At 36.4% G+C, this 10354-nt stretch overlaps 3 protein-coding genes across 5 annotated transcripts; 1 reads left to right on the forward strand and 2 right to left on the reverse strand.

Annotated features, from left to right (window-relative positions):
• On the forward strand, nt 1-5372 carry LOC106447246 (COP1-interacting protein 7-like). Of its 3 annotated transcripts, none has more exons than XM_048782393.1 (10): nt 1-402; nt 978-1114; nt 1215-1382; nt 1479-1579; nt 1667-1694; nt 1789-1941; nt 2028-2800; nt 3293-3861; nt 3939-5043; nt 5123-5372. In XM_048782393.1, exons 2-10 carry the CDS (start codon nt 1056-1058, stop codon nt 5212-5214), a joined length of 3048 nt encoding a protein of 1015 aa, XP_048638350.1. In that variant the 5' UTR covers nt 1-402; nt 978-1055; the 3' UTR covers nt 5215-5372. The 3 variants fall into 3 exon arrangements, with proteins under 3 accessions (XP_048638350.1, XP_048638352.1, XP_048638351.1); XM_048782395.1 differs by having other exon boundaries at nt 179-402; nt 3942-5043; XM_048782394.1 differs by having other exon boundaries at nt 239-578.
• A 40-nt stretch (nt 5373-5412) lies between these two features.
• On the reverse strand, nt 5413-7575 carry LOC106351337 (mechanosensitive ion channel protein 10-like). The gene is made up of 4 exons (XM_022687222.2): nt 6983-7575; nt 5927-6747; nt 5679-5841; nt 5413-5583 (listed from the first exon to the last, which is right to left on the reverse strand). Exons 2-4 carry the CDS (start codon nt 6242-6244, stop codon nt 5567-5569), a joined length of 498 nt encoding a protein of 165 aa, XP_022542943.1. The 5' UTR covers nt 6245-6747; nt 6983-7575; the 3' UTR covers nt 5413-5566.
• Nucleotides 7576-7629: 54 nt separating this feature from the next.
• LOC106351396 (protein TIFY 11A-like) lies at nt 7630-9194 on the reverse strand. Its single transcript, XM_013791202.3, has 4 exons — nt 8944-9194; nt 8582-8687; nt 8204-8512; nt 7630-8063 (listed from the first exon to the last, which is right to left on the reverse strand). Exons 1-4 carry the CDS (start codon nt 9113-9115, stop codon nt 7832-7834), a joined length of 819 nt encoding a protein of 272 aa, XP_013646656.2. The 5' UTR covers nt 9116-9194; the 3' UTR covers nt 7630-7831.
• Between the last annotated feature and the right edge of the window lie 1160 nt (nt 9195-10354).

Raw genomic sequence — 10354 nt, forward strand, 5'->3', positions numbered from 1 at the left:
TTTAGAAAGTTCTATGTGTTTACTATTTTTGAATTGTATAATACAGAAAAAGTTTGTGATTAATTAGGTTAATTTGGAAAATTTTATGGGGGAACACAGTCCAAACCGGGTTTAGTTGATGTTTGATTAGATTCGGTTAACTAAGGAGGATACATCGGTAATATAAAATGTGGGTGGTAGGAATCTTCTTATTGACTCATGCGTCTTTCGTATTCTCTTCATTTAAGTTACAGACTGTTACGCGAAGGAAGAAATAAAAAAAAGGTGAAAGTTGTCCGAAAGGAAGCACTCTCTCTCTCTAGAGCTTCACATTCTCTATCTACTAGAGATATAAAAAAGGGAAAGTTCTTCCTCAATTTGGGCAAGGAGAAAGATTGCAAAACACCATTGTCCTCACGACAGGTATTCTGATTTTCAGACACACTGTTACCGGCTTCTTATGTTTTTTTTTGTTTCTTATAATAAAAAAAAAATCTCAATTCTCATATATGAGAAAGAACTAAAAGTAAACAAAAGTTGGGAGAGTGATTGGAACTAAAGTGTTCGAATTTCGATTTCAATGCTGGATCGGTTTTGTTGTAAGTTCGAATCTGTTTTCTTACATAAATGATTTGGATTCTGTAATGTTTTCAAAAGATGAAAATTTTCAGATTTTGGATTTTTTTTTTATTTATGGTGTTAATTAGTGTTGGGGTCAGATCTGGGAATCATCGGTCGGTTTGTATAGTGTTATGAAGTTGCCTTTCATCTTATTATTGTTTAGTTGAATTGAAGTCTTTTTTTTTTTTTTTTTTTTGACAGCAAACATAGTTGAATTGAAGTCTGTTTTGGCTTTTTTGTGTTATTAGTTTCAATGTTAAAAGTTTGGTAAAATCTTTATTGCTCTACAATTAATTACTTACTAATACTCTCATGAGATTAGCAATTTTCATTGATTAACAATCTCATTCCTATTCTTCTTCTTTTTTGTTCCTCAGGTTTCTCTGGGATTATATAATCTGTTGAAGGATACACATTTTGGTCTATAAGTTCTCACTTGTGCTTGCAGTGAAAAAATGAAGGCTGATAGTATTCTTGACTATGCAATATTCGAGCTTTCGCATAAACACTCGCGGTGAGTAAATCTTAATTCTCTCAGTGAAATGTTCTGTCTTGATTGATTATGCTTCTATGTTTGTTGAAAATCTTATTTGAATTGCGGTGTGTTTTAACAGATGCGAACTGTTTGTGTCGAGTAATGGAGAAACAGAGAAACTGGCTTCAGGTCTGATCGAACCTTTTGTGAATCATCTGTGTGTTCTCGCAACACAATCTTTATTTAGAGCGGAAGTAGAAAAAAACCAAAATGGCAAATCTTGGTTCACAAGAAGGACACTCGAGAGGTTTTTTACAGAACATTTTGCTTCTCCATTTTCATTTTTAACACGCAAAGTAGCTTAATAATATTTTCCTTGGAACTTCATTGTTTTTTTTTTCAGGTTTGTTCAATTTGTTAATAGTCCAGAAGTTCTGGTAAGAGTCGATACAATTGATTTGGAGATGTCACAGTTGGAAGCAGCTCGGACTTTATATTCTCAGGGTCTGTTAAAAATCTCTCATTTGTCTAATCAACTTTTAAACGTTTAGGACCAAACTTGATCTTAGTTTTCTTTTCACATGTGCTCAGATGATGGAGGTGTAACGGATGCAACAAAGTAAGTCAAGCTCTCTGGTTTCATACTGAGTCAAAGTGCATGTTGAAATGGAAGAGTGTTTTGCTGATTACTTTGCTTTTGTTTTGTTATACAGGAAGGAGCTCTCAAGAGCTATTGATTTAAGACTTGAGGCCATTAAGAAGGACTTAACCACAGCGATTGTTCAAGCCTCGGCTAATGGTTTTGATCCTCAAACTGTCTCTGATCTCCAACGTTTTGCTGATACATTCGGTGCTCATCCTTTGAAGTAAACACTTCTTTTTTCTTTCTTGATTTTTTCATTCTTGCAATTGTGTTTTAAAAATTTGATCTGAACATTATTTTCTTTACCAGCGAGGCATGTGGAAAATACATATCATTATGTCAAAGAAGACCAGACCTGATCAAGAAGAACTTGACTACCAACGAAACAAACACCAGTCAAGTCCAAAGTATCAAGAATGATGAAGAGGAGAAAAAAGATGACTCCTCTACGGTTAAGACCACTCAACATACGAGGAGGCTCAGCGTGCAAGACAGGATTAATCTCTTTGAGAGCAAAAAGACGGAAGATTCAAACTCTGCAGGACACAAACCGGTGGTTGTTGTTGCTGCTAAATCAACCACAGAGTTGAGGAGACTTTCCTCTGATGTCTCATCAGCTGCTGCTCCTCCTCCTGTATTCCCTCAGAAATCTGTCTTGAGAAGATGGAGTGTTGTTAGTGACATGAGCTTTGATTTTACATCGGATAATAACAAGAAGTCTGAGGGTAGTGGCAACGAAGAAGGTCCCTTGAGTAGACCATCCTCTGGTAATCCTGATGTCACAGTGCCAAAAGAGTCTGAAGAGGAGAGTAAAAAGGGTGATGATGATGATGATGATGATGATGATGTGTCTTCTACTAAATGTGATGATTCTCAGAACCAGTCTGATGGTGATGAGAGATATGCTTCCAAGCCACAACCATCAGTCATGTTTCCTCGACATTCGCGGTCTCGATCAGCTCATATAGGAGATGGTATTGATATCAAAAGTGATGAACTTCAATCACAAAGCCGGAAGAAAGATGTGATATTTTCAGACAAGCATCCTGCCTTAACAATCTTGACAAAACCAGCTTCTGCAGGTTAGTTTAAGACCATCTCCAATAGTATACTCTATTTTTTACTCTAAAATAAAGTAATAGAGTTGGATGTTGCTCCAATGGTATTCTATTTTAGAGTGAAAAATAGACTGATGAACAAAAAATAAAAAAATTACTCTATATATAGAATAAAAAATATGTTTACATTATTATAGAGTAGAAAATAGAGTACTATTAGAGCATTTTTACTCTAAACTCTATTTTAGAGGAGAAAATAGAGTGGGGCTGGAGATGTCCTAACTAAATCTTTATAAACACCAGAAGTCATTAGCTCAACTTGAAAGTAATCCCGGTCATTGTGTTAGAGGTCCCCAGTTCTGGTGACCCTAGGGACGAAACTAATACTACATGTTGTGGTTTCGGGGCCTGGGGGATTACCTGAACTCCTAGTATTAAAAAAAAAACTCTTGATAATAATTTAAAAGTCAAAGTTTAAAATACTAAAACTGATTGATTTTACTTACACTTCTGCAGGGTCTGAACAGAGACAAAAATCATTTGGTGTAGAGCATGATCTTGAGGTTGATCTTGTGAATAAAGATTCAGCTGCTGGAAAAATCAACAGTAACAGAGTTCGTGCAACATCTGTGGATCAGATGCAAAGACCAAGAATGTCTAGGGAAACCTCTCAAGGTGTCAACGACGAGTTAAAAACAAAGGCAAACGACCTTGAGAAGATTTTCGCCGAGCATCAACAACGAGGTCCTCGTGGAGATCATCATCATCAATCAGCTGGTGATGTAAAAGACAACAACAACAACAAGAACGTTGTGATGCGTCGGAACGTATCTGATTTAAGCTATTCAGATGATTCCAAAGGAAAGCTATACGAGACGTATATGAAGAAAAGGGACGCAAAGCTGAGAGAAGAATGGAGTTCGAAAGAAGCTAAGTTGAAGTCAATGCAAGAAGCTCTAGAGAGAAGTAGAACCGAGATGAAGGCTAAGTTCTCCGAGAAGAGACATGATTCTATATCGAGTACACGTCAGCGTGCTGAGAAGCTTAGATCTTTTAATACTCGGTCGAGTTTGAAGAAGTTTCAGGTAAATCAAAAATCATTTTAAGTTCCTATGATGGTAACTTACTATTTGGTTAAAATCTTCTCATTTCTTGTATACAGCAGCATCCTATAAGCTCATTACAGAGCGAAGAAGAAAACGTGAAAGATAAACCACTCAGTGGAAGGAGCTCTCAAGTTAGAAAGGCTCCATCACCAAACCGGAGCTCTCGAGTCTCGAAACCATCAGGTAAAGTTTCAAACACTAACGTTACTTCTTCCGGGAGAGGGAGAAGAACAACAGCTGAGGTTAATCCGGTTGCACAATCTTCTTCCATTCCCAATTTCTCTGATCTTAAGAAAGAAAACACAAAACCATCTGCTGTTAGAAACCCTCCTATGATGCGAACACAGGTGAGGGGTGGTAATAAGAAGACTACAAAGGAGGATGTACCGTCTCCTGTTAAGCCTCGGAGACCGAGGTCGTTGAGGAAGAGCTTCTCTGCCAACATAGAGTTCACTGAGCTGACAAGTACTCTCTACTCTGATGAGAGGAATGAGAAGCAGAACACTGACGTCGATGAGGTACCAGAGAGCTTGAGGAACGAAGAGGAAACTGACTCTGAGGCTGAAGAAGAAGTGAAGCAAGTTGTGGAGAATCATGTCAAAGAAGAAGAAGAGGAAACTCTAGTGGCTGAGGATGTTGTTGATGAAAAGACCACACTTAGTGACAAGAACTCCTCAGAGGATGAATCTCAGGTTGTAGACTTACCGGTGAACACTACTCTACTACCTTCACCGTTTCAGCATCACATTGCCTCGTTAATGGATTCACCTAGCGAGAGTCCCCTCTCGTGGAACTCAAACTTGCAGCACGCTTTCTCTTACCCTCACGAGCATTCGGATGCCGATGCTTCGATGGATTACTCTCCCATGGGGAGTCCTGCTTCTTGGAGTTCGAGAATGAGAAAGAAATGGGGAACAACGACAGGTCAGAGTCCTGTCATTGTTTCAAACTCCTCACCGCTCCACTCTCGGAAGGATTTAGCGAAAGGGATCAAACGTTTGCTCAAGTTTGGAAAGAAAACTCGTGCTGCGGATAGCTTGATGGATTGGGTTTCTGTGACAACATCTGAAGGTGACGATGACTTTGCTTATAGATCATCTGATGAGTTGAGGAAAACAAGAATGGCATCTTCTCAGAGTCAGCATTCTGAGGATGAACAAGGTATATAGTCTGTTTACGTTTTCTTTTGTTGTCTTAAATGGTTATTGGTTATAGCTTTGTGTGTTTTGTGTGGGTTTAGGGAGCTTTAAAGCGAAAGATGGAGAGTTTAAGAAATCATTCTTCTCACTCTCTACATTCCGTAGCAAAGGAAACGACTCGAAGCCAAGATAACAGAAGAAAGAACAAAATCAATCTGTGTGTTTTACCTTTACAACAACACTAGTACAAAGTTTGTAGTGTTGAAACAAAGTTACAGTGCTTGATTTTATTTGAGTACATTATTGTTGATTTCTTTAATATTTAATTGAGATAAACATATTTTTGAAACACTGAAAAGTATGTAGAAATCTGCACAACAGAGCTTTTGAATGCTAAAACAAATAACTTTTGATTATATAACAACAATACAGTTCTTTTTTTGTTTTTTACATCACAACAAAGTAAGTAATAAGAAGGCATGTTAAAGAAGTCTACAATCATCCTTATGTCCTAATCTTCAAAGTCTTCAAGACAAAAGCTGTAGTTAAACAACCGTTTCATCTTTAAAAGAGACAACGGTTAAAAAAAAGGGTACTCAGGTCAAATTATGTAATCTCCAAATATCAAGCACATTATATACTATGGAAACAAGTTACCTTGGGATTCACTCAGAATCAGTTGCATCTTCTCCAAGCTAGAACTACCTCGAAAGAGGTCAATGCGCCACTTGGACCGTAGAGTACCACTACTGATTTGATATTCCTTCATATCGAGTCCAACGAAAGTTACAGAAAAGAAGTTTATTTTCTTCACCACCATCTGGATTCCAACATCACATGACAGAATACTTATGTGTTTGATAATGAACTTATCTTATAAAAGGGCTATGGAAGTGATTACTTACTTCGACTCCATCGTTTATACATTTTTCGCCAACAGAATACGGATGGCGAAATAAAAACAACATGGTTGATTCGAGAATCAAATTCCACTGCTGAGAATGTTTTATAGCACGTAACGCCAGGAAAACGAAGAAAATGTAAAACAATGATCCGAATACGCCTAGCGTTAGGTATACGGGAACAAATGCTACTACGTCTGCAATCGCAGCAGTTATGAAGACTGTGATCCTCATACTGTTCATTATAGAGTCTGTGTCTTCCATTGACAAGACAAGAGACATCTCTAGCCTGTAAGCATACACCCAGAGGCGGACCCACATGTATTAATGGTGGGTCAGCTGACACACCTTAAATGATAAAATCCTAATTTGTTAAAGAGAAACGGTATATATTCAGTAGATCTGTTGGCAAAATCTCTCAGGGTGACACCCCTAAATCCGGGTTCAACACTCACCTCACACTCTCTTTACCATTTTTTTATTAGTGATTTAAAGCCCATTAAATTTTTTCACCCATGTTAAAAAAACATTCTGGGTTCGCCACTATTACACCTATAGAGCATATATAGATAACCATAACTTAAAATAGTTGGTAAGGAAAGTTCATCAATATCAAAACGTTTTTTTTTTTTGAGTTTTTAGTTACCATAAAATGTTGCATAGATGAGCAGCTGATTCCTGTCCTCTCATTTACTATGAATGGTAGCCGAGATGGGAAGATGATTCGGGTTGTCCCATCCTCTCCTGTCGGTCCAAAGATGCGCAAAAACGACAAGGCATCATTTTCCGGAAGGAAGCGAGTTAAGTCCCCCAGTTCAATGAACCTGAAACAACCGAAGAATTGTTGTTAATGAATGAATGAAAGTCTTTCCTAGTTGGATAAATAGTTATCTAATGTATAAAGGATTATAACCAATTCGCTTATAACCAATTGGTTTTATGTTGAAAGTCCATGATAAAACCAAATTTAACATGATATCTGACCGAGTTAACTTAGAAAAAAGATCTATATTGGAAATATAAGAAGAAAAGAATAACACCGTGAAAGGGATCATTTACTTTGATCCTGGCTTGGCTACGTTTTGGAAGAGTTCCGTTGCTGCAACCCTTGCCTTGGATTCATTTTGGATCTTCAAAGTTGAGCCGTTTTTTACCCTTTTCTTCATTCTCCAAGCTGAGGTTTTCTTAGGATTTACCAAGTGCTGGATTTCCATCCAAGGACGACGGCCTGAGAGTGTTTCAGTGATGTACCAGTAGAAGAGAAGCTCCTGGATCTTCTCTTGGTACCTCCTTGGGTGAGATTCTGCTGTGAGAATCATGAAAGCGAATGGATAGATGAACCACACCATGGCGCCGAGAACAACATCGATTGTTGAGGACGATATCACCATTGCTCATAGACTGTATTCTTTACAAGTGTCGGAAAAGGGAAAATCCTAGGGTTTCTCTCTTCACAGAGCTAGCTTGAGGCTTGAGGGAGTGATGAGTGAGGGTCGTTGGCTTCTAGTTAATGAATCTTTCCTTTTTTAGAAAGGGATTTTAATGACAAAACCATCATGTATCAATGGATCCATTTTTATGAAAAACTCCCTCAACTATTTAATAATAAACAAAACTCAGATATAAAAATCTATAACAAATTAACCTTCTATCGAGCCTTGTCATTCCTAGTCTTCGAATATATACTTCCTAAACAAGCTGATTGGTTTACTTTGACAACTTCTACTATATTTGAGATATAAAACAGGATTACAACTCCCTATGAATATTCAAGTTAGATTATGATTACATACATAAGTAGATTACAGACTTTAGTAGAAAACAAAAAAAAAACATATTCAAATTAGTCAAGAGGATGGAAACTTTAATCTAAAAACTTAGTTCATAACAAATATTGAGCCAACTTTACTATAGCCTAAGCTGGAGATCTTTCGAACACTGGCCTTCTTCTTCAGTCTCTATAGACATATATTTATCACCTTCTGGTTTTGGCTGGGACATGGTTTGAGCAACATCCTCCTCCGGTGCTTTTGACGACTGCCCTGATTTAAGTGATCGACCGTGGGCAGTCTCTGGCTTGGGAGGATAATGATGCTGACCCACATTTTGGTTAACTTGGTATGGAGCTCTAGCCACTGCTCTGTAATGGTAATAAAATTGAAAATCACGTGGCTGGTGAGTATATATACTAGGATCAAGTAGGATAACATATGTTAAAAGAATCAGTAAATTTTTTGAAGTAACATTAGAAAGTATGGTCAAGTTAATTATTGGTTTTACCTGTCTTTCCGTTTAGCAAAGAATCGATGAAGCGAAGCTCTACGTGCTATACGTTCTACGACCTGATTTTGTTGATTGATGATATCCACAGAATTTGTGGGCTCGTTAAGATCAGGAAGAACCATGTTGCTTTTGTTATCGTTGTTTTCGACATTAATTTGTGTCTTAATGTTAATATCAGTCACAGGCTTGGCTTGCTTAGCCACTTCCAGTATCTCTTTAGCTTTGTCTGTAGGGAACTCGTTGTATACTAAAACGTGACCTCCAAAGAAAATAGTCAGCTGCGAACTTTCTCGCTCTGATGGGTTACTATAAACCAAAACCAGATTTTAGAACAATATTTTTCTCCCAAAGATCTTAAAGAATAGTAGTATAGACCTGAGGTTGGAATCTTCGTTGGCTTTGCCTGGAGACGGTTCGCCTTTTAAAACCCTCTGAAAGACATCGAGGGTTTTGGTTTCCGAATCTGCCTTATGTTGTTTCCCTGAACAAAGAGTAAACACTTTGGTCAGCTTTGTTAGAATAAATCCTATAAAAAAATAAAACTAAAACTCTTTTCCCCGGGACATACAACATCTTGTTTGAGAGATTCTAACTGTTTTCTCATCTTCATAATGTTACAAGTGAAAGTTATTTCAGATTTAAAGAACTGACTTGCAAATAAAGGAACAAAAACATAACTAAACATTCAGTCTACTATTACAAGTTGTGGCCGTAACAGAGGAAAGAGATAAAAGTACCTGGTGGATCGGAGTTTCCGGACAGCACGCGATCCGAATTGGGCTTTCGAATCAACCCAAGATTAATATTTCCGAAACTACCCTTCTCCTTCAAGTAACGGCTGAGCAGACTACATCTCCGGGTAAAGTTGGACTTCTCCGGTGGTTGTGCCTTAGAGCATCTCCAACCCATTGCTATTTTCACCTCTATAATAGTATTTAGAGGTGAAATTGCTCCAACCCACCTCTATTTCTTCCTCTATAATAGAGATCTCTATTTTTTCCTCTATTTATAGAGGAAGAAATAGCATTCCTCTATTTTTTACTCTATATTTTAGAGATTGCTATTTTAGGAGAATACATTGGAGCATATCTCACCTCTATTATAGAGTTCCCCTATTTTAGAGGTGAAAATAGCAAAATACATTGGAGATGGTCTTAGCGTTTTCATTTCTCGACATCTTGTAAATGGTAAGGAGCAATTCTCTAGAGTCAAGCCCTTTGTCAAAAAAAAAAAAAAAATTCTCTAGAGTCCTTATCTGTTAATATGTATTGTTGTATAATACCTTCATCTTGTTTTTTTTAATTGTTTCCTGCGTGAAATGGAAGATAACAAGAGGGGATGTGTAGAGCTCGCTCATGTTTTTATAACCTCATTTTCTCTGGCTTTAATAGCCTCCAATATTGTTCCAAAAAAATAAATAGCCTCCAATAAATTAAAGAAAAAAAAAGAGGACAAACTTTTCATTTTGGGTTTTATCATTTATGATTTAATGCTATTTATGATACACATTTGGAACTTTTTAGACTTTAATACTTTGAGGTATATCTATTTTTAAAAACTAATTGGCATAATGCGTTTGCTAATATCAAATAATACTCTTTCTGTATCACTTTAAGTGATGCTTTAAGATAATTTTTTTTGTTTCATTTTAAATGATGCTTTCAAGTTTCTATGTAAAAAGTAAATATAATTTTATGTTTTTGACTATTTGTATTCTACAGTATAGTTTTCTATTAGTTGAATTATATGTATTTATTCTTGTTTTTAGACAAATGAAAAAAGTTAAATAAAAGTTTGTAATTTTTTAATAGGTGTGCAAAAACCTTAAAATCCACTTATTTTGATACAGAGAGAATACTCTACTGATGTGAAAGAAATTAGGTTTCATACTACGTCATTAATTAACAATAATAAAGTTAATAATTCATCGTTATATATTTATTATTTTCTGAGTTGTTGTAATAAATCTATCGCCTATCTTATTATTAAAACTAGGGGTTTGGCCCGCCCTACGGGCGGGTGAATTTGCACTAAAATTATTTTATGTTTGAGTGTATTGTATTTTAATTTTACAAAATATTTGAAATTTTACTTTATATTGAAAATAATAAGTATTATATGTTTTTATTCTAAAATTATATTTTAAAC

This window comes from Brassica napus, chromosome A6, assembly GCF_020379485.1.
Source record: "Brassica napus cultivar Da-Ae chromosome A6, Da-Ae, whole genome shotgun sequence".
NCBI lineage: Eukaryota > Viridiplantae > Streptophyta > Magnoliopsida > Brassicales > Brassicaceae > Brassica > Brassica napus.

Excerpts from the sequence above, each read along its gene's own strand:
- LOC106351337 (XM_022687222.2), bottom strand. The coding sequence starts at position 6,244 with ATGTGGGTCCGCCTCTGGGTGTATGCTTACAGGCTAGAGATGTCTCTT. Across the intron at positions 5,842-5,926 it reads GTATAAACGATGGAGTCGAA|ATGGTGGTGAAGAAAATAAA; the intron begins GTAAGTAATCAC and ends GTTGGAATCCAG.
- LOC106351396 (XM_013791202.3), bottom strand. The coding sequence starts at position 9,115 with ATGGGTTGGAGATGCTCTAAGGCACAACCACCGGAGAAGTCCAACTTT. Across the intron at positions 8,688-8,943 it reads CGGAAACTCCGATCCACCAG|GGAAACAACATAAGGCAGAT; the intron begins GTACTTTTATCT and ends CTCTTTGTTCAG. Across the intron at positions 8,064-8,203 it reads TTTGCTAAACGGAAAGACAG|AGCAGTGGCTAGAGCTCCAT; the intron begins GTAAAACCAATA and ends TTACCATTACAG.
- LOC106447246 (XM_048782393.1), top strand. The coding sequence starts at position 1,056 with ATGAAGGCTGATAGTATTCTTGACTATGCAATATTCGAGCTTTCGCAT. Across the intron at positions 3,862-3,938 it reads CGAGTTTGAAGAAGTTTCAG|CAGCATCCTATAAGCTCATT; the intron begins GTAAATCAAAAA and ends TCTTGTATACAG. Across the intron at positions 5,044-5,122 it reads GCATTCTGAGGATGAACAAG|GGAGCTTTAAAGCGAAAGAT; the intron begins GTATATAGTCTG and ends GTGTGGGTTTAG.